The 24,303-nt window shown below is 38.0% G+C and overlaps 1 protein-coding gene across 6 annotated transcripts in view; it reads right to left on the bottom strand.

The window, feature by feature from the left end:
* Positions 1–24,303, bottom strand: part of Pex5l (peroxisomal biogenesis factor 5-like) — a 232,388-nt gene that overhangs the window by 9,747 nt on the left and 198,338 nt on the right. For all 6 annotated transcript variants that reach the window (XM_013033677.1, XM_013033678.1, XM_013033682.1 and 3 more), the window contains 3 exons: positions 7,421–7,537; positions 2,915–3,058; positions 598–668 (listed from right to left, as the gene is read on the bottom strand). In XM_013033677.1, the coding sequence (XP_012889131.1) occupies positions 598–668; positions 2,915–3,058; positions 7,421–7,537 (332 nt within the window). The remainder of the gene's footprint in view (positions 1–597; positions 669–2,914; positions 3,059–7,420; positions 7,538–24,303) is intronic.

Here is a 24,303-nt window from a genome sequence, read left to right on the forward strand (position 1 = left end):
AAAGTTGTAAATTGGTTTTTTGACATAACATCTTATACATATCATTGTTGCAATGGGTCCACCTGTATCCCTATTTTTATGTATATTTTCTTAGTAAAGCTTTCTGGTAAAAGAATTCATGAGAAAGGGCAGGAAAAGTACAAGCCTATTTTGTAGAAAGTTTTTCCACAATTTAACCAGAGCTCTAAGAAATAAGTGGGTGATTGTACACTTATGTTTTCTTCCTATACCCACTCCCAAATGTATTGTCAGTCAGAATTTTGAGTATATTTTTTCAAAAAATGTTTAGATGCTGCAAAAAGAGAGAAAATTAAAAGGAGATTTAACGAGTCTATTTTATGACTGCTTTTAATGTAGACTTTCTTTGATACTAGTATCAATGATACTATGTAGATTAGAAGGTAAGATTTAAGAACGTGATTTTATATAAATTCTTGACTTCCAGAGGTAAGTATGATTCATATGTGACATCCTTGTCCTTATCCGGCCACATTTATCACATTGTTTTTTAATAAGGGTCAAAGGACTAACAGGAAGCACAGCAAGTCCATTGATAAAGTCCACCATTCCCATAATTTTACATTTAGCTTCATCTACCTCTGGAGGGCGACAATGGCTGCTTGTTCATTTTCATTCTCTGCCTGGGTAATCCCGAGGAATTGCCATGCCTACAGAAATAACAAAGAAACATTAACATTGCAAGATGAAGTAGGATTACCTCTGTAGTTGGTTTATTAGCCTGTGTCAGATCCCCTAGCAAAGCACTCTGACTCTGAGTGAGAGCTATGGGAAAGGCCAGGCTGACATGTTTCTTTATTCACTCTCCCTGTGACATCTGGTCAAGATCCTCAGTCATTATTTCCGAACCTGCACAGTATTTACTCTTTCCTTTACCTTAGGACTATTGAAATCTCAGAATTTTTGAGATATCATGCTATTATTTATCCTAAAATCAGCAGATATGTCAAATTGAACAAAGGGAGAAGGGGTGAAAAAATAACAACAACAAAAAGTCACTAAATAGCCTAAATTTTATAGCAAGAAATCTCAAGATATACAGCATGAAATATATCATATAAACACATAAAATGTTAACTCTTTCCAGAATAGTGGGCAACAGAGCTACAGTGGTTCTCTAGCTAGATCCAACAGAGCTGGGTCTTTAGCTCTGCTTTTTTGCTAGTTATTTTGAAGATAAATGCTAGTGAAATTTTCTGTCGGGAATGACTGGGAAGTCTGAGCCTCCCAACCCATTAATTACCTTATTTAAAAAATTTAATCCATTAGTTGCCTTATTTTTTCACTTATGAATTTGATATGGAAATGTATACTTTTTCCTTTACCTTCCTTTACCTTTGCTTTCCTTTACCTTTGTTGTGTCAAATAATGTAACACATACACAAAAGTTCGTAAAATGCATAGTACTTATCAATAATCATGAAAGTATTTCATATATCTTTCAAAAATAAAAACATTTTAGTAGGGCTCTAGTAGCTCACATCTGTAATTCCTCCTACTCAAGAGGCTAAGATCTGAGGACCATGATTCAAAGCCAGCCCAGGAAGGAAAGTTTGTGAGACTCTTTTATCTTCAACAAACCACTAAAAAGCCAGAAGTTAAGCTATGGCTCAAGTGGTAAAGTGCTAGCCTTGAGTGGGAAAGGCTAAACACACACACGTATACAAATCACAATATTTTCGTTCTCACTTCCAATTCTTAGTTCAATTTTACTTTACTTTAGACTACATGGCTCAAGCTGTGGAGTGTTTACCTAGTAAACACAAAGCTCTGAGTTCAAACTCCAGTACAGATAAAACAATTTTTTAAGAAATTTGATGAACAAGATATTTAGAATACTACTACAGACAAGTTTACTTATTCTTGGTACATAAACCAATCATGATGAATAATAATGAAGGCCCAAATATCGATGTGGCAGGAACTAGGCTGACTTATTTGTTAGTGTGATCTATTTTAATCTTTGCAAACACCTAATGAGATAGTTACTATGATGATTTCCATTTTACATATAAGAGAGCTGAAACTTAACTGGGTGCTGGTGGTTCACGCTTATAAATCCTAGTTACTCATGAGGCTGAGATCTGAGGATTGTGGTTCAAAGCCAGCCTGGGCAGGAAAGTCTGTGAGACTCTTTTTTATGGGGGGGGTCTGGTCGTGGGGCCTGAACTCTGGGCCTGGGCACTGTCCCTCAGCTCTTCAGCTCAAGGCTAGCACTCACAGCACCACTTCCAGCTTTTTTCTTTTTGCTTATGTGGTGCTGAGGAATCGAACCCAGGGCCTTGAGCATGTAAGGCAAGCCCTCTACCACTGAGCCACCTTCTCAGCCCAGTCTATGAGACTCTTATCTCCAATAAACCACCAGAAAACAAGAAGTGGCGCTGTGGCTCAAGTGGTTGCCTTTGTCTGGAGAGCTCAGGGACAATGCCCAGGCCCAGAGTTCAAGCCCCATGACCGACCAAAAAAAAAAAGTGTGTGTGTGTGTGTGTGTGTGTGTGTGTGTGTGTGTGTATGTGTGTGAGAGAGAGACAGAGAGAAAGACAGAGACACACACATACAGAAATAGAGAGAGAGAGAGAGAGAGCTGAAACTTAAAACTTAAAAGGTTTCAATGGTTTGTCTTAGGTGTCAGGGATTTGTCTCAGGTAGCATAGGAGTCTGAACCTATGTACTTAGATAACTGAGTCTAGAAACTCAACCATCATCTTCATAGGTTTGGAGAGATAGGCTGAGATAAGCTGGTGGAAGCATTTTGGGGTTAACCATGTCTGTTTCTGTCCATTTTTCCCACATCGGAGGAAAAGAAAGCATGACTGTGAGTCCTCTAGGGGCTTGCTTGTCTCCTTAACACAGATAGCCACTTTCTGAGTCTGACAAAAAGAGAAGTATGTGCCACCTCTGCATCTCCAGGGTCCTGAAGAATTGCTGCCTCCATGAACAGGATGGTGACTGGCAGGTCTCCCTCCTTCAGCCTTTTTAAGCCTTCTTCAAATGCTCCAGGCCAGTCCTTGAAGGGGTTTTCAGTGTGAAAGTAATATCCCTACAACATTAAGATGGGTCATTGCACAATCTGTCATTTGATCCCCATGTTCTTACACTCAGTATGATCTAGTTAATTTCAAATTTTTGATAAATTTAGATAAATTTATTAAATTTAAATGACTCAAAAAACATACTGGGACATGATAAATTATACAGGTCTCTAGGCAGTCACACACCGTGAAACCAAAGGAGGATAATCTTAGGAGAAGAACACAAAAGCACAATACCATTGTGCATCTGATCATGTAAAATAGTATCTATTGAAATGAACTCCAGGAAATGGAAACGAGGTTTATTTTTCTTTGTTGCGTTTTTGTTTTCCTTTCCTTTTGTCTTTCTTATTCATTTATCTGTTTTCAGGAGGGTAAGGAGGGGCCCAGAAATGGAGGGACAAAGGGTGAACAAAAACAGCAGTGGTACGCACTTAGACACTATGCTGAAAATAAACTATACAACTTGTGGGTAGGGATGGGTGGGAAAAACTAGGAGGGAGCAAGGGAAGGGTTTTTTACATTGTTCAAAAAGAAATGTACACTTTATCTGACTCATATAACAGTAACCCCTTTGTACATCAACATTACAATAACAATAAAATGTATAAAATTTTAATTCCTGGTTTTCTTTAGTAAAAGTACAGTACATTTTCATTGTATGATTTTTAAGTAATATGGAATAATATACAAAGAAACTAAGTTATCCAGAATTCCACAATCAAAAAATGATCAGCACTGATATTTTGGAGTTTGATTTCCTTCTGATATTTCTTTTGCTCTTTTTAGTTATTCCTTTAAAATTACTGCTTCTTTGGACAAAGTTTTGTCCAAAGCAGCTAAGTGCTGCTGCTGCCCACCCCTCTGAAATGTACCACATATTGTACATCTATTTAGGCACTAAGCCCTTTTGAAGAACTACAAACTGTGTCATACTTATAGTTTGTCATAGTTGTATTTTTGGTCTGGCATAGAGCATGTTTTTGCCCCCTGAAGGATGTATCATCCCTGATAAAATATGTATCTTTTATTTTTTATTTTATTTTATTTTTGGGTCCGGTCGTGGGGCCTTAACTCTAGGCCTGGGCACTGTCCCTCAGCTCTTCAGCTCAAGGCTAGCGCTCTACCATTTGAGCCACAGCGCCACTTCAGGCTTTTTTTTCTGCTTATGTGGTGCTGAGGAATCAAACCCAGGGCCTCATGCATGCAAGGCAACCGCTTTACCACTGAGCCACCTTCCCAGCCCAAAATACATATCCTTTAAATACAGAGAGATTTTTTTTAATTGGGAAAAATGTGAACAATATAGGATATAGACATAATCATCTAGGATTTTCTCTGCACATAAATTAAACAAAATGTTCATTTGTAGTCCTATCAGGCCTCACTAAATTTTTATTTCTTTAAGTTTTTATGGATATACTCAATTGAATTAGTCAGTTCTTACTAATGAACATTTGGTTATTCAAAAACTTCTTCAGCTGGGCACTGGTGGCTCTTGCCTGTAGTCTCAGCTAGTCTGGAGACTGAGAGCTGAGGATCTTGTTTCCATCCCAGGAAGGAGAGCCCATGAGACTCTTATCTCCAATTAACCACCAGAAAATCAGAAATTGAGCTGTGTCTCAAAGTGGTAGAGCACTAGCCTTGAACACAAGCCCCACAACTGACAAAAAAACCGCCACAAAAATGAAAAAAGCTTCTACATTATAAGAAAAGCTACAGAGAAAGCTTCATGCTCAAAGATTTGTTTGAATTTGATGATCATTTTAGGATTGGCTCCTAGAGGGACTTATTTAGTTAAAAGCTATATAGACAATTCATTAGGCCCTTATACATACAGCTGAACTGTGTTTGAGTTGAACTCTTATCTGAAGTATCTTAGAATATTATTTATTGCAACCTTACTAGCATTGGTCATCATTAAATCCTTCCAATTTGATACATATAAGATAATCCATTGATGATATTGCTAGGATCTAAAAACATCAAATGGAGACCTTTCCTATAGATGCATAGAGAAATGAGACCTTAATTCAAAATCCACAGGATTTGATTATGTAGTAGTGGTATAGAAACAGGGATTTAGGGTCCCAGCCCGGCCTCAGGGGCTGGCATTATGGCCCCGTGTCTGATGATATGTATTAGTGTTTATTCTTCTTACCTAACTTTGAATTCTTTGTGGAAAACAGCTGTTTCTAATAACTGAGATTATTTTATCTACTGAGGGTCAGGGACTTGTGGGTAGAGAGAGACATTTTAATCACTACACAGATGGCAAATCCTCTAAAATCAGTCTCTTCATCATCACATCTTCAATGCACAGTGCAAAGTAAATACTTGATAAATATTAACAAAATATCATGGAAGGCATCAGAACTGAATATTATTGAGAATTACTCCACATAATGAGATGATTAGATCTATACACATGCACACATGTATGAGTTTTTTATTATAACTTTAAAAAAAAGTTTACTGTGAAAATACTGTACAGAGGGATTACAGTTACATGAACAAGGAATTGAGTACATTTCTTATCCAAAATTGTTGCCTCCTCCTTTGTTTTTCCCCTACCATCATGTCCCTCCCACCTCCTCAACTACACCCTCCCTACACTCTTTCCCCTCCCCTGCCTAAATTGTAAAGTTCGTTTTTGGACATAGGGTCTTGTACATCTCATTGTTGAAATGGGTCAATCTGTATCCCTATTTAAATATATTTTTTTCCCTTCCCCTCCCCAAACTATACCAACATCAAATACAGTGAAAACATGGGTTATGCCATGGGGGAGGGACATACAAAACAACAAAATATCACATGGTACCTTAAAATTCCTTAGAAATAATAGCAAGGAAGAAAAAACCACTTAAGTCCCTATCTTGGGGTTCATTTCCCTTAACATCATCTTATCTGACCTTTTCTGTTTGTCCCAGACATATACTAGTTATTGCAAATAAGGGAAACCATAGGACCTATGTTTCTTTTTTTTTTTTTTTGTCGGTCGTGGGGCTTGAACTCTGGGCCTGGGCGCTGTCCCTCAGCTCTTCAGCTCAAGGCGAGTGCTCTACCACTTGAGCTACAGCACCACTTCTGGTTTTCTGGTGGTTTATTGGAGATAGGAGTCTCACGGTCTCTCCTGCCCGGGCTGGCTTTGAACCGCGATCCTCAGATCTCAGCCTCCTGAGTAGCTAGGATTACAGGCGTGAGCCACCAGCGCCCGGCAGGACCTATGTTTCTTTGGGCCTGGCTTACTTCACTTAATATATTTTTTTCCAAGTCTGTCCATTTCCTAACAAATGGGGCAATGTCATTCTTTCTGATGGAGGCATAGAATTCCATTGTGTATATATACCATGTTTTCTTGATCCATTCATCTACTGAGGGGCATCTGGGTTGGTTCTGTATCTTAGCTATTGTAAATAATACTGCAATAAACATAGTTGTTCTGGTAGCTTTAGTATGGTCTTGTTTGTGATCATTTGGGTAAATGCCCCAAAGTGGGATTGCTGGGTCATAGGGGAGCTCTATGTGGAGTCTTTTGAGGAACCTCCATACTACTTTCCAAAGTGGTTGAACAAGTTTACACTCCCACCAACAATACAGTAAGGTTCCCTTCTGTTCACATCCCCTTCAGCATCTGTTGTTATTAAAATTCTTGATTATAGTCATTCTAATTGGAGTACATGTATGAGTTTTTAAATATAAGAAATATACACATTTCATGTTTCAACTCATTTATACTAATTTCACAAGTGTTTTATCTCCACCAAGTGTTTGTTTTCTAAGGCATAGATTTGATAGCAGCTGGACATCATAGGTAACAGGTTGTTGACTGACTGTACATTTTCTGGGGCTGCCATCAGAGAAGTATCTCTAAGGAATTTCCTTGAGGATTGACTTAATTGTGTGACCATAACCTTTGGCACAGAGATTCTTTTCTAGTCTTTCAATGGCCACCTATGAAGTATACCTAAACTAAATCTCACTCCTCCCTCCCTTGTGACTCATATCTCTTCTGTTGGTCTATCAAACAGACTTATGTGACTGTCTGATATATTGTAGGGTTAGGAAAAGCTCTTGTTCAAGTTTATTCTGAATATTAGTTACTTCCACAGCCCCACCAGACAGGATCCAAATTCTGCTTGGCTGCCATACTATCTAGGAGCATTTCATTCCAGCAAAACTACTTTCTAACATTGGGTGATTCTCTTTTTTCAGTCTATCAGAATTTCTGATAGATTAGATAGACATGAAGTTATCTTTAAGTCTTGTGTTTCTAACAAAGTATTGACTTCTCTATAAAACAGGATCTGAAGAAAATAAGGAAACTATTCAGCATGCGTAACAAGAGAAGAGAAACGGTTGGTTACCTTCTCACTTGCTGAGATTGTGACTTGGTTCTGGGCTTCTTGGTTCTCAGATATCCAATTCCGCCGGGCCATCTCTTCCCACTCTGCTTGCATCTTATCCCAAAACTCTGTATCTGACTAGGAGGTGGGGAAGAAAATGAAGAGAGAAAGATTTTTTAAGCTACATTATTGGGTTTATTCCCAGAGATAGTTTTCCTCAGATATCAAAATGAGTTCTGAAGTGAAAGAATGTATTCAGGCTGGCCACACCCAACAAATGGTTGACAATCTTCTGCAGGGTATGCAAGTGTTGAAGTGAATCAGCTATGAGATTTTTCTAGTAAGAAAATAACTACCAGCCAAAGGTCCAGAATCACATATACCAAAAAATCAGCTAAAAATCCACTGCAGATGCTTTTTCTTATTATGTGGTACTAGGTAGTTATGTAGTTAGTCTTTAAGTAAAATAATAAGAAAAGTAGAAAATGTATTAATGTACCTAAGCTGCTGACCAACATAGCTTAGTCACACAACACATTGTAGACTATCAGGCATTTACTCTTAGTGTTTTGTTTGTTTTGCAGTGCTGGGTATCGAACCCACAGGTAATTGCTCTTTGATTATTTGGCTTACTGGAAGTGGCTGTTGCCCTGGATTGTGACAGAGTATTGTACCAGATATGGCTAGCCTTGGACAGGTCAAAGTATGATTCTACTGAATGTGTCCCACTTTTGTACCATTGTAGAGTTGAAAAATTACAACTTAAACTACCATAAATTGGGGTTCTCTGCAGTCACAAACAGTTTTAGGTGATATACCAGACACTTTGAGAAGGAAGGCCTTTACCAGCATGGGTCCTTGAATAGAAGATGAGAACAGCTGCTCTGGAGCTCTCTGGGCAGTGACTTGTGAAGACAATCTGTGCTAGGAAACCACTGAGCCTAGATGGTCTCAAAGGTAGAATTCACAGAATCTGAATTCCACCTGGCTTCCAAACCGATGTTTCAGCCAATGGAAAAACTTCCCTCTGAGTTATAGAGGATGAAGGACCCTAGTTTTGGTGTGAACCTAGCCTTAACGACCTCCTTTAGGTCTTTTCTGTGTCAGCATAATTCTTTGAAAAATAATACTGTGTATTATTTTCTTTTTAACTTCCCTGTGGATGACCTATAAGGGAAACTAGGACATTTCTTCTCCTAAAGGAAGCAGAATTTCTCTACAGAAGCTGCCTTGGTTGGCTTGTATTTATTAAGCTGGAAGTGGGTACTTTTAGAAGAGAGGAGAGGAAGAAGTAAGTGATAGAGCACTAGCTGTAAATAAGAGAGTAGAATGAGACGAGAGGCCCTGAGCTCACACTCCGATACACACACACACACACACACACACACACACACACACACACACAGAGAGAGACAGAGAGACAGAGAGAGAGAGGGAGAGAGAGATTAAGAGATAAGTGAATCAGGAGTAGAAGAAGAGGTGGTCAGTGGCTGGTTCTGTGATAAGACCAAACAGAGGTAAAGAAAGAAGTGGTTAAAAAAAAGAGAGAAAGAAGTGGTCAGTATTAGGACACTGGTTCTCAGCTTTTATATATCCCTATTCCTCCAGTAGCCTGATCTCAGACAATATGACTGAAGGTGTCACACGGGGCTAGGTGGAGGCTGGATTGAACTTTAATCGCCAAATGGTAGGGAAAGAGACAGACTCTGAATTTACAGGAACCACTTTGGGATTGATAGTTTTCAATAATCACCATGACAGACAAGAAGGCAGAGATTCTGCCTTTGTTTTCTGGCATACTATATAAGACTTTCAGATTTTGTGTACAAGGCTAAGTTACTTTCCATGGGCTTGAAAACCATTTTATTTTCTTTCAACAAAACAAAACACACAGTGTTGAACACTTGAGTCTGGAAATAAAATTCATAATCTTTATTTTCAAATCCCAACTTTTTGGTCACTTTAAGTCTCTGACTTGCCCATAACCTCAACCTGACTTGAGGTTATCCTTCTCCATCAAGCCTCCTGGCCTGCCTGGGTGGTGACCTTGTCTCTTTTGGATGAAAGGATTTAGAGAATAAGGGCTAGGCCAATATGATTCAACCCAAGCTACTAAGAATATAGTTCATCATGACCTCCTCCTTAGTTATGTCTGGAATATTCACTCTTACTACAGAAATGGGTTTTGTTCTTTTATCACAGACTTTCTCACATGAAGGCTCATGCCAGTAGGCAGCTTGACAATCTCTGTCTGAGCTACTCCGAGTTCCCACTAGAGTAGGCATACCTGCTAAAGTTAGAGATGCAGTGTAAGATTTCTCCCCTGAGGCATCTTTCTTGTAGATCACCAAATTGCACAAGCAAAAAATAATTTCAGATATATAAAAGATGGGTAGAAAAAAAGAGGAACTATGTTATTGAGTCTTTCTTTGAATAAGGGAATGATGGGTGATGTTGTTCTAGTTTCTTTACACATTTTGTACTTTCCAAATGAATTTTCTGTGATGAATATGCTTTGCATTTATAATCAGACAAGGTAAAAACAAGAAGAAACAAAAATACATTATCTTTCTCTTTTAAAATAGTATGGAACCTGAGTATTATTTGCTATTGAGTTTTTGAAAAAAATTTGCAGAGGTTTCTTCTTTAATAGTTTTTTTTTAAAAGAGGTGGTTTCAACGTGTCTGAATTAGAAATTTAAAAAAAATCTACCAAGTGAATTTTATGTTAACTGATTTTCCTAAAGCTCCTGGCCATGACAGAAGCCAATGTGTCCACATGCTTGTGTCCATATACATTCTTGTGTCCACAGATGTGTGGACACATTGTGAATTACATACATTCCACTGGATGTGAGTCCTGGGAATTTGAAGTGTAACACACATCTTCTGAATGGAAGAATGGTAAGGCTTCATGATGTCCTACATTGCATGACCAAACAATGTGTCACTTTTCCTGCAGTCATAAACGCAACTGCTATGGAAAACAGAACCTCAGCTGAGGTGGGTCTGCCAGGATCTTATGTAATGAGACACACCAAGATTTCTTGATTCCACTCAAAGTAAGTTACTGCTGACAGCACAATTTTCATTTAATTACAGAAGAATACTTTTTAGCATAATCAATTTTTACCCAGTCTCAAAATCCAGAATTTATTTATGTAGCTGCAATTAACACAGCTTCCTCTGACCATTTTAGAGAAATCAGAAGCGTATTTGCATTTTAAACAATTTAAACATGACCAAGGGGGATTGTATTTATTGATGGAGTTTTTTTCCCTTTCTGTTTCTTTCTTTCTTTATTTTTGGCTGTCCTGGGATTTGGGTAGACTTTTTCACAGTCAACACATAACAAGTTATTTGCTTACATATAAGAAGTGAGCCACAGTTTGCAATCTGTTTCCATTTTTAAGATATGTTTAATGACAGCAATATTACAAATTCACAAAACACTTGGGATCTGCAGTATTTAAGGTTAAGAAGACCACTTTTCTCCTCAGATGGTTCTGGATTCAAAACCCCTCAGATTCTCATTTTACCTGATTTTTCTTTCTTTTTTTGGGGGGGAGGGGATCCGGTTGTGGGGCCTGAACTCTGGGCCTGGGCGCTGTCCCTCAGCTCTTCAGCTCAAGGCTAGCGCTCACAGCGCCACTTCAGCTTTTCTTTTTGCTTATGTGGTGCTGAGGAATCGAACCCAGGGCCTCATGCATGCAAGGCAAGCACTCTACCACTGAGCCACCTTCCCAGCCCCAACCTGATTTTTCAAATGAAGATGCAACAGAAATTTAGATTACTTTTTATAGTAATTAAATGAGAAAATGTATCTGTCACATGAAAAGCATTATAGATGCTCAATAAAAGTAGGTATTCTTATTAGTGCCTTTGCACAAGTGAGAAAAATATAAAGAATAAAAGCAAGTTTGCCTACAACCTTAAAATTCAGTAGTTGATAGTTTCATTTTTTGTAATTCATTCTTCTAGATAGTGTTTTTTTCTTTTTTCTTTTTTTTTTTTTTTCCGTCGGTCATGGGGCTTGAACTCTGGGCTTGGGCACTATCCCTGAACTCTTCAGTTCAAGGTAAGGGCCCTATCGCTTGAGCCACTTCTGGTTTTCTAGTAGTTTATTGGAGATAAGAGTCTCACAGAGTTTCCTGCTAGGGCTGGTTTTGAACAGTTATCCTCAGATCTCAGCCTCCTGACTAGCTAGTATTACAGGCGTGAGCTACAGGTGCCTGGCTAGATAATGCTCTTTCTCTTCCTCTTGATTATTCAAAACTGAGGAGCTGGGTTAAGAAAACCATTGCAAAACTTCTTTCATAGACTCTTATGTAGCAATCAAAATCAGATTTATAAAGAGTCCTTGAGTCATAATGTTCCTTGAGAAATAGTAGGATTACAAGAGCAACAAAGCAAAAATTTGAAATATTTCAGAGAACTGTATCAGTAGCACTGCTTTTATGGAAGTGATAATGAATTATGTTTTCTTGTAATTTTCAGAATTCCTCACATTTTCTATTGGTAGCAAGCATTATTTGGGTGGAAAAGTAAGATCTGGTTTAAAAATAAGCATAGCTCTTTTCAAGTTCAGTTCCTCCACAATGTCTTCTGCAATGACCTTACACTTCTTGCTTCTCTATTCCTTCAATTCTGACATTCTTTGTCAGTGGTTGGAAAGAGGTGTGTGCTTAGAAGCTGCCATTATCTCTGCGAATGGAGACAGTCATTTTAACCCATCTGCATACTATTTTTCCTCATTTGTAAAGTCACAAGACAACATTTATTGGGCAGCAAGCAACTTAGGCCTCACTGTTTACCCAGATTAACTTAGATCAGAGTAAGAGAGAAGGGAATTAATAGTACAAGATCATATTTTCTTCTGTAGGGTTTCTAGCCTGTTCATGGATGTCTAAAAAGTGAGATTTTCCCCAAAATTATTTTGACATTTTTCCTTTACTATTTTTATTGTAAAATTGTAAAATAAAATTTATATAAGAAACAAGGCTAGAAGCAAATATCTGTATCTATAGATATAGACATGTGTATGTGTGTGTGTATAATAGAAGTTATGTTTATGTGGGTTTTTGAGACAGAGTATTGCTATGCGGCCCAAACTGGCATCTAGCTTTTGATCCTTCTGTCTCAGACAGGAAAATTCCAGGAGAATGGTGGAATTGTAAGTGTTTGCCACCATGTCTGCCTTAAAAAATTAAGTATTTATTAAACTAATGGGGCTAGAGATGTACTCAGTTGTAGAGTAATTGTCTAACATGTGCATAGTTTTATGTTTAATTTCTTATATTAAAATTTAAAATACAAAGAATAAGCAAATAAACATTTAAAAACCAGGTAATTTAAGAACTGACAGAACATCCTCAATTCCAGTATACCAGCTTATTTAAATCTCTGCTGAATTAGATACTTTTGATCTTGTGAGCAACATAATTGTTTAGAAAGATTCAGGAGCTTTGCTGTCAAAGAACCAATCAATGTAGGATTGGTTTAGTGCCAGTTCTGCCACTGAGAAATCTGGCTTTCTGTTAGCCTCTTTAATATCCATTGATTAATTGTCACTGGATCAGAACTATTTAAAAAAAGACATCCAACTAACTGCATACAAGAAGAAAAGAAAGTACTGCTTTTATGTGTCAAGGAATGAAAAAAGAATGAAAAAAAGGAATGAAAAGTTTCCCAACAAACTTTTTTTCTGAAATGAAACTACGCTCACATCGGTTTGGAGCCTCATTGCCCTGGAGTCCAGTATTCCAACTGTGTAAGAGCAGCTCTCCCCATTTCTTGTTGGCTGGGAGCTCAACACCAGTGGAAGATTCCATGTGGCTGTTTCTACCAGAGGCTGCACACTAATGGGGCAGGAGGCAGAATTTTGATTGATCAGAGTTAATATGAGCTCTTGCTGCAGTCCTGACTGTCCCACACCAGAGTCATTGAGCAAGTGGAGTATATTCAGACTAGAGTACCCATGGGTAGGAGTAGCCTTGCTACAGGTAAAGGAACAATTTGCCCACTAAAGCAGGTGGCTGAGGAGTGCTGGACAAACTGGCTTATGAATGGCAGTTCCAGGGTCTGAGTTTTATGAAACACAATATAAAACTGCCTGTAAATGGTTTGGGCTCTCTTTTTGTCACAAGATTTCCCAACAGTAAAAAAGAAATCTTGAGACAGAATGACTAATTCTAGGGGTATGTAAGACCATCTCATATATCAGCTTCACAATCTGACAGCTCCAAAGCTCTGCTTGCACAGTTTTTTTGTTTGTTTGTTTTGTCAGTGGTGGGGCTTGAACTCTGGGCCTGGGCACTGTTTCTCAGTTCTTCAGCTCAAGGTAAGCACTCTACCACTTGAGCCACAGTGCCACTTTTGGTTTTCTGGTGGTTAGGTGGAGATAAGAGTCTCATGGACTTTCCTGCTCAGGCTGGCTTTGAACCATGTTCCTCAGCCTCCTGAGTAGTTAGGATTACAGGCGTAAGCCACCGGCACCCAGCTGCACAAGTTTTAATTAATTGATTTACTGAATTGAATAAGGAGGAAATTAATAAAATCTATAGGATTCACAAGAAATGGATCTATTGTATCTTCCCTTTTTCAAGTAAAACACCATAGGAAGGAAAGCACTTAGGGTTTAGTCTTGCCTACAACAATTTGGAATCCTAAGTCCTTCGCTATCTAACCAGAGGAACCTAAGGTCACCTCTTCCAAGTTTACATTTACCCTTGTGTAAATGTAAAGAAAAACATATTGAGAAGTTGTGATGATTAAATGATCTATATGAAGCTCTGGTAAGGGATGGTAAGGGGAAACAAAATAGGAGGCAACAATGCTTGATAAGAAATGCATTCATTACCTTGCCCATGTAATTGTAACCCCTCTGAATGGAATTTTCACAATAAAAAAGTACTAAAAAAAGAATTTGTAACATGTAAGAACTGATGAATCACAATTGATGTTAATTTACTAGTTCTCAATGGAAAATAGTATTTCCCAGGATAAACTTATAAACCATGTAAATGGTATGTTGCAGGAATGTAGAAAATAAAAATACTGGTATTCAACACAGATTTTGAGTTGCCTCTGGGATAAACATGCCTTTTTGTTGAAATGGAGTTGGCCATCACTGTAGGTGCCCGCAGGTATCTGGGAAAGGCACTTGAGACACTTAATCAGCAACACACTAGCATAGTAGCTGCAGAAATGTGAAGAAATAAATGGAACTGATGGCAAGCAGGAAGTAAGAATACAGGAAAGAGAAATAATGTTGTAAGGGATTTGAAAGGATTCTTGAAAGGAAACAAGAGACATTTCTAATAAAGAGAATCTAAAGTAGCTTTTTGTTTGTTGATTTCTCACCTGGTAAGAGAACCAAGAGTAATGGAAAATTAAAGAATAAAGACCAAACTCTGGTGCCCAAACAGGAATGAATCACTTCTGAATGGGTCTGAGTATACGCCTTAGCCAAGGAATGTCTTTGCAGAATGGAATTTCATATTATATTGATTTTTATTTCCAGACATTTGCAATCACAAGAAGAATGGTTGTTTATGTGTACCTGACTCTATGAGGTTTCCAGCCTCTTTGGGAAGAAGGCCTTGTGGGGCCAGTTTCTCAAGGCAGCAAAACGCCTGGGTGCTTTTTGGGAAACTAGGGATGGGTGACTAGGGCTATGTTATAACAGGCCCAAGAAAATGAAGAGAGGGTTCTTGGGTTTGAGTCTAGGCCCAAACTCCATGCTACGTCATGTAAGAAAGGAAGGTGGATGACTGCAAGCAATGTATCTGAGCAGTAGAAAGGATAACTTTTTCTTCAGCCTTATCTCTAAGTATTGAAAAGTACAGGGAAACTCCCTCCTGGTTTAAAACAACAAACTATTAGACATAGTTGCTGTGTCCTAAATTTGTGTGTGTGTGTGTGTGTGTGTGTGTGTGTGTGTGTGTACTGATACTGGGGCTTGAACTCAAGTCCTAAACTCAAGGCTGGTGCTCTGCCACTTGAGCCACAGCTCCACTTCTGGTGTTTCATTGGTTAATTGGAGATAATCTCTTGAATTTGTCTGCTCAGGCTGGCTTCAAAGCTCACATCTTGGCCTTTGAGTAGCTGGGATTATGGGTGTGAGCCACTGACACCTGACTTTGTCACTGTGCTTTACCTTATGATAATTTTAGAATAATGCACACACAAAAACAACTAAATGTGGATTTTACCCCAAGAAGCTCACTGTTAAATGATAAAATAAAAATAATGATAAGCTTAACTCACAGTAGGGTGAAGAATATGATACAAAACAAGATGAAGTTACTTGTTCATTGTCATGCTATTATGAGTAAATGACAAGACCAGAATGCACAATATTTTATTCTTTCCCTCTGCAGTAAAGAGAACCTCTCCAGAGTAACTACAACAGTATATTATATCTACCAAGGTCCTTGTGTTACAAACTTAACTTCTAATACAAAGTGGGACCTAATAAGATGTGATTAGATTCTGAAAGCTCTGCCTTCAGGCATGGATTAATTTTATCATTACCGGAGTGAGTTAGGCATCACCAGATGGTTTTGATATAAAAGAACCTCTCTGCTTCTCTCTCACCCTTGCTCTCTTTTGCTGTGATACTCTGCTGTGTGAAGACACAAGAAAAAGCCCATCACCAGATGTGGACCTCAGTCTTAGACTGTCCAGATTATACAACTGTAAGAAAGCAATTTTTTTCTTTATAATGTACCTAGTCTGTAGTATTCTGCTATAGCAACATAAAATGGACTAAGATACCAGATCTTTGCCACCTCTGTTAAGAGGTTATTTCCCTGTCTTTCAATGTCTTCGCTGCAAGTAGAAAGCATGGAAGTGGCATGATTTGACCTCTGAAGCTAGCTCCCAAAAGGTGATGTGATTATGTCTGCTTTTTCCTCTTTCTTTTGAGCTATTAACCCTTGGGTTATTGCTATAGAATTATAAGGAAGCTCAAGACTCAAAGAAAGGAAATTTGTATACATTATAACTATGGCCTCAGTTAAAGGCTCAGATAAGCACTGCCCAAATTACAGAATCTTTAATAAAATAAATATTACTCCACCTTTGGAGCAATTTATCACACAACTGTAGAATCAGAACCTCCACTATTATTTTAGGTCAGAGCCCTGGAGAATGGTGGAAAGATGAGGCTTAGAGAAAAAAAAAGCCATGGCTGAAGTTCCCTTGAGGTTTGATAGTATTTCCCAAAGAGCATTCTAGAAACAAGGAGTTCTGAGGTCAAATGAGCTGGAGGCTATAGGAAGCTGCAATGGGTGGCCTATAGGCTAGATCTGACAAGGACTCAGGTCAACTATTAGCCTTTTCTGAGCCTTCTTCTCAGCTAGACTTCTACTTTGGGCTTCCATGTCTGCTTTTGGAAAGTCTAGTTGTTTTATGACAGATTTGCAAAATGTATCCTCACTAATCAGTTCAATATCTGATCAAACTCTTCAGCCTTTTGATCTCCAGAGGATGTATAATCACCCCAGCCTACCTTCAGCAAGAACCCTGTCAGACCTATTTAACACAAATCCTGCTCAGTAACTTTCCTCTCAGTAACTTTCCATCCCCTGATTCCCCACTGCTCCTTGGCTAACTTGTCCACACTATATTTAGAACCAAGTCTAGTTCCATTCTTAGGTCCCTTTTCCTCTAATGAAATAGTTCCTCAAAAATGTGTTTAATGCTTTAATCACCGTATAGCTCTAGTTCTTAGTAGATGTTGACAAGAAACAATATTTCTCCCTCTTTATCCTGGGTGCAACTTTTTCTGTCAAAGCCTAAAACTTCAGCCATGATGTGAGGTCTGTTATCAGACCTGAATTTCCGGAAGCAGGGACAGCCGGGTGGTATATGTGGGGTTGTGGTATGTGTGGTGTCTGCTTCATCACAGTCAGCATTAGGCCCTTACTTTTACTAGCCTCACTTGGTAGGTAACTGAGTTTGCATAAAAACATCTGGATGAAAGTAAACAGAAGTTGCTTTGCTCAACCACTTCAAGATAATAAAAAGTAAATAGGTTCCTTGCTCTCTGATTTTCTAGGACCTTCATGTATGTAATATAATGTAAGTAAGTATGTATGTATGTATATAAATTTCTGAGCAGGAGATGTAAGTGGCAGTTAAAAGTATTGTACCTAGAACTCTCTCTCTCCGTGCGTGTGTGTGTGTGTGTGTGTATGTGTTTAAAATCTTCTAGAACATAGCTTGGAAAATGTTGAAATAAAGATGAAAGTTGTGACTATCCAAAGTTTTACAAAAACAGATCTCTGGTGGTATAAGTTTTGTGTGCTGGCAGCTGAGAAAGCTCCTGAGGATAGGAGTTTATCACACATAGTTTGTTTTTATGTTTTTTTTTTCCCCAGTGAAATTCATCTCCAGTTAGCCAGCAGGTTTTCTCATCCTCAAATCTGCTGTGTGAATCACAATTCTTCAAGCTTTTGTTATTGTTATTGTTCCAGAAAGGGACTGAAACCCAGAATGAGGTAAAAATTAAAACAAATCATTTTATGTTCTCATTTTGAGAAGGCAACTCATCTGATAATATTTATCAATTCAATTGATAAGAAGATGGCCTTTGAAAGTATACATATAATTGTGTATATGTGGAAAAAGACTGGAATAAACACATGAAGGTAAAAACAGGTAATTCATCAGTGTAATAGCATTCTGAAGAGTTTCAAAATTTGTGTCCCCCAACATTTTGGTTTTCCTTGCTATTGTTTCTTAAAAAATAATGTTAATAAAAGAGCATTTTTTGACAAAGAAAAAAAATGAAGTTCAATGGTTGGTTAGGGCTGAAAGTCAGGAATAATGACTAAGAGCAGGAGTTTGGTTGGGAGTTAGGCCAGGTTTGAATACTAGCGCTGGCACTTAATACTGACCTTGGGCAAGTTATCACATTTCTCTATGTCCTAGTTTCCCCATCCTAAAATGGGATAAATACTCACCTCATGAAGGTTTTGTGAGCATGGAATGTAAAAGCATTTGACTTAGAACTTAGAAAGTGACAGCCCATGGTGTAACTTTAAAAGTATTCAAGTAGAGGAACCTTATGTTTACTGGTAAATGAACTCTTTCCTCCTTTTTCCTTGATGCAGGAAAAGGCCACAAGGGTGATTACTTTAGGAGTTTTATGTGTAAATATTTCCTTGGTGTTAAATAATTTAAAGTTGATGTAGTGAATATCCATGTAGATACGACCTCCCACTGTGTAGAAATATCCCTCCCCATTTTAAAGGAATAAGTTTTAAAGAAAAAAACATTTTGAAGAAAAAAGTCATTTTGGTAGGAAAAGTCTGGTTAGAAAAGATCACAGGCTTCTAAAGAGTGACTGGAGCCCCAGCTCTGAATTTGATGGTAGCAACGGCACATGGATATATAAATGTGCCCGGGATACCTTGAGCTTATATCTAACTGTGCATCTCTACTGAGGAGCTAGGTAATTTCTGTTCTTCCTACCAATATTGTAAAAAAAATTCCAGATGGTTAAAATTATCATACATTCTCGCTGTGTTTTGATGTATTGGCCTATGAGGATTAATTTGGACAGAACTGGAAAAAATATTTTCTCTGCCAAGGATACTAGATGTTGGAGCTAGCTTTTTTGGCAGTAGCTGCCTTGTTCCCAGTATCAAAACACAGAAAAAGATAGGCTTAATAAAATGGCAGGCCAAAGGCTCTACAAGACTGGAAAAAAATACACCTTCTGAGCTCTCATTTCCACAGAACCTGAAAACACAGGAGAGGAGGTGACTGATGGAGTGACATTCCTCTATTTTCAGGTTCCTGACTGCATTGACATGCTGTTACAAGCAATACATACTTGCATTGTCCTCAGGATCTATTACATAATTAAGAAAACATTTTGATGTTAGGCAAAATGAACCTCAAGCTAAGGACTCAAATGGTTTTTCTTTCTTGCTATTGTTTCTAACATATTTATAAGGTGATTGTTTTGTTGCTTTGTATGTCTCTCCCCCACAGTATAACCCCTGTTTTTACTGTATTCGATGTTGGCATAGTTTGGGGAGGGGAAGAGAAAAAACAAATTGTTCAAATAGGGATACAGGTGGACCCATTGCAACAATGAAATGTACAAGATACTATGTTGAAAAACGAACTTTACAACTTTGGTGGTGGGGCCGGGAGGGGAGATGGGAGGGCAGGGATGGGAGGGGAAACAAAGGAGGAGGCAACAATGCTTGATAAGAAATGTACTCATTACCTTGTTCATGTAGTTGTAACCCCTCTGTACAGTATTTTCACAATAAAAATACTTATTAATAATAAAAAAAGAAAAAAAGAAGACATTTTGAAAGGCCAGACACAATACACTTAAGAAAAAATAGATATATAAGATTGAAATGCTTTTCTATTGTCTTTATAAAAATGATGTTTCTCCATACAGAACCTCTTTGATTGAAGCAATTCTTAAAATTAGAAGGGTATTTGTTATGTATACTTTTGCATTTAATTTACTTATTCAGCAAATATTACAGACAAGCCTTCTAAGTGGCAGACAAAGTTCTAAATCATCAGAGTGTAGCTATGAACAAGACAAGCTGATCCTGTCACTGCAGTGTGCAGTCTGGTGGGGCGCAGACAGATGCAGTACAGTGTTGGAAGGTCTGCAATTAAGACAGCAAACGTGCTCTGAGAGCAAAGAGGAGAGTTTAGCAGTCTTGTTGGAAACAGTAAAAGTCAGCTGAAACTCAAGGCTGAACAGAAGTTAGCTGGGTAATGGGTTGAGATAAAACTATTTCTGGTAGGAAAGAGTAGGATGTGCAAGAGGTAATAGACTGTACAGCCCATTCTGGAAACTGGGAATTTATTATGATGCCAGTGTAGACATCAAGATAGAAGCAGACAGAGTTTAGGATATAGAGGAGGCAAAAATGGTCATAATTTATAAAGGACCTGGGAAAGTTATGTCAGTGATTTTGGACTTTGTTCCAAGGACATGTAGGAAGTTATTATTTAGATATATGTTTTAGAAAGATGATTCTGGTTGAAGTAAGCCATATTAAATAAGTAGAGCATTCTGTTCTCCATATTGGAGCCAGACTAGTTACTATGTGTTACAGCTGTCTGCATAAGAGATGACAGTAAGAAGAGTAGGGTGTTGGCAGTGGAGATGGAGAAAACGAATGGATTTAAAAGATATTTAATAGAACAAATAGTGTTTGATTAGATATTACTAGAGGAGAAAGGGTGAGAAAGAGAGAGAGACAGGCACTACACACACACACTCTCTCTCACACACACACACACACTCACACACACACACACTCACTCACACACACACTCACACACACACACACACACACCTCAGAGAGGGAAGCTTAAGAGAGACTGACTTCTTACTTGGTAGTCTCAGAGTAGGTGAAACAAAAAAGAGGAGGAACTCACAACTGAGTGTGTTCAGTGGGAAATGCCTTTACTATGTTCATATATGAATGTTGAGTAGGTTTTTGGACTATGTGCATTCTGGTTTCAAGAATAAAATCAGACCCAGAGATGTGGATTTTGGAATCAATAGTACATGATTAGTGACCATTCAATCAACAGGACATATTCAATCTGCAAGAGTGGTTTGGGAGAGAAGAGTAGGCATTATAGCATTGTACCCTCAACAGTCCAGGAATATACAGGGCAAGAAGAACTATCTGGAAAAGGGGCAAGACCATGTGATCAAAAAATTCAGCAGAAGAGAAATATACTATATAAATTAGGCTACAGCATGACTATAAGAAACTTAAGGGAGACATGATGAACTTGTTCAAAGCAATGTACACGGAATGGTAGAAGCCAGAATATCATGGCTTGAGATCAAATGAACACAAAAAAGATGCATATCTTGTTCTACATTGTATCAGTAGATATAATATCTTTGAAGTGTTTCTGGAGTTGCTGAAACTAGGCGACAGCTACAATAATCCCTACTTTTCACTAAACTAGCTTTTTTTCTCATTTGATTTATATATTTACTTACATATCCATCTACTTTAATGACCTTATTTGAATCATGCTTAAGACTAAGAGTGGAAGGGAAGAAAGGAACATTCATGAATTCCTTACTTATTTATTATTTCACAGAAATTGGATATCACAATAGAAAGACAAGGTTTTGGGACAATCCAGTCCAGCCCTTCCTCATGGGGCTGAATTGTGGGATGCATGAAAAGATAGATTAAGAGGATATTACGGCAATATGAGTTAGACCAGATGACTGCAGTAAAAATGAAGAGGACATGGTAAATTTCAGAGATTTTGTAAACAATGAAAGAAAAAAATTGAGTGCAACAATTCTTATTAAATGCAATAATTCATCTTGAATATGTAGTTTTAAAAGCACGTTGAAAGGTATTAGCTTTTGACCTCCATAAGTGACTTTCCAAGGTTAAAACCACATCAGTTTGTATATGCTTGCATTCTTTTCATTAATGTAAACTTTTCCCCTTCCTCCTTCCCTGCATCTCTGCCCTGTCCTTAGCTTTAAAGATCGATCAATGCTGTTACTTGGCAAATATCTTGCTTGGAAGAAAGAGCAGAACAGAGCCCTTCTGTTTATCTCTTGCCACTCAATTTTCTTAGACAAACCAAGTTCATTCTGTTTAGAACTACAAGGCCACTGATACTGCTCTCAATCTCTTTTCTATCAAGAATGAAACAAACTACAATGGAATGCTAAAAGGAGACGTTATGTTTTGATCACAAAAAGATGAAAGAGAAAAGAGTGAAGCAATAGGTATCTAGTTACCTATGTGGGGATATGCAAAAGGAATTATTAAAATATGTATATATGACTTTTATAATATTATACGATTATTTATGTACAATTTTTCAACATTTTACTTGTAACTCATGTAGAAGGGCTAAAGTTAAAAGGGTCTGGGATTAGTATTTCTATAAAAATGTTTTAGGATAGTTCTCATATAACAAATTTGGGGTACCAAGGGACAAGGTATGCTGTTACAATCTTGAATTATTTACCCAAGAGACGTTCCTTGGAGGGTAAGAATTGGTGACATTCTCAATGGAATTGAGGATGGATATTTATTACAAGAATTTTATTTATTTATTTATTTATTTATTTATTTATTCATGGGACTTGAATTCTGGGCCCGGGTGCTATCCCTCGGCTCTTCAGCTCAAGGCTAGCACTTGAGCCACAGCACCACTTCTGGTTTTCTGGTGGTTTAGTGGAGGTAAGAGTTTCATAGACTTTCCTTTCTGGGCTGGCTTTGAATCGTGATCCTCAGATCGCAGCCTCCTGAGTAGCTAGGATTACAGGCATGAGCCATGGGTGCCCGGCTTCTTACAAGAATTTCTGAGAGACCACCCCCTTCCCCCAAAAAAGCAGAACATAAGAGAATTTTATAGTGTTGGACATTGACCAATCCCAGATCACATCACATTGAGCTTCTTGCTCTATGTCTAATCACCCTGAGTTCACCCTGAGAGGCTGAAAGCCAGAAGAAAGGAAAAAAGACTAACTGAGCCACTTCCCTATTACAAAGGATGAGGTCTAAGAGTGCACCTAGTTTGGGGATGTATCAAGCCCTAAATTGTGAATGGGGTTGGAGTCTTCTATAGAGGACTGCATATCTAAGTTATCGAAATAATACTGCCCTTGAGATAAAAGATATCTAGACCGCTTTTTGTTATGTCAGTCATTGGAAAAGCTAAAACTCTGTGTCCTGCCTTGTCTGACCTTTGAATGAATGTGCCAAGACAGAATGACACCACATTGTGTTTATACAAGTAAACTACCATCTGCCAGTATACAAGGAAAGGAACAAATAATGACAAACAATTAACTGAAGATATATTTACTGTAAAATGTACATATTACATATTCTATATAATTGTATATTTTATTATAATCCTGATCATGTATTCATAGACAATCATATCTGTAAATACATCAAATCCTGTCAGAAATAGGAGCTTATCAGTTAAACCGGATATGATCCCTTTACCTGAGACTACAAAAGAAAGATTAGCTTGACATGAGACATACAGGTACACTGACCCTTGATCTATCATGAGCCAGAAAAACTGCTGCAATGAAGACGCTCAGTCTCTGTCCCTGGGATCCAACTTGAGTGCAGTTTCTCCCTCCCATGACACACTGCCCACTTCAAATTGATAGCTGATAAGGCCTGACACCCAGACTTGAATTTGAGAACCCCAAATAACTCTGCACCTGTGGTTTCCTACAGAGATTTTCCCTTGTCTGTATCAGTATAGCCCTCTGAATTCTGCAGCCTCTTTAACCCTTTCTTAGCCATTCTGTAACCTTTATTTTGTGTGAAGAGCAATATATGAGCTGACTGTTCATACTGATAGCTAAGATTACAGTACAAGAGTCGGATGCAGCTTGTGGATCTATGCAATAATTCTGCTATTTAATAAATTATGACATGTCTGTCCATCTACATTTCTGACATAAGTTTCTCATGGCAGCTAGAACAAGCTAAGCTCATCAACAGGATTTTAATAGGCCATAGAAAGTAAAACAATTTTCTTTAATTCTTTCTCTAGCAACTGTGTCCACTAAAATAATAACTAAGAGATGCAATGTCTGTCAGAAAGTTTACTGAGATAGACTCTTCTTTGGATCCTACTTTATTTAATTCCTCCAGTAGACTTGTGTACATTATTCTATTTTTATAAATGAGGATGCTGATGTCACAAAATTAAATACCTTACCCAGGGAAAATGGCTTCAAAAAGAACGGAGATTAGCTCCTATGTCTGTCTGACTCAGTCTGACTTTGCACTCCATTATCATCAGATTAATCCAGAAACATTGGGTAAACATCCAATGACCTGGACCCTGACTTACACTAATCAGAGAACTTTATCTCATTTAAAATGA

This window comes from Dipodomys ordii, unplaced genomic scaffold (genome assembly GCF_000151885.1).
Source record: "Dipodomys ordii isolate 6190 unplaced genomic scaffold, Dord_2.0 Scaffold175, whole genome shotgun sequence".
NCBI classification, from domain to species: Eukaryota; Metazoa; Chordata; class Mammalia; order Rodentia; family Heteromyidae; genus Dipodomys; species Dipodomys ordii.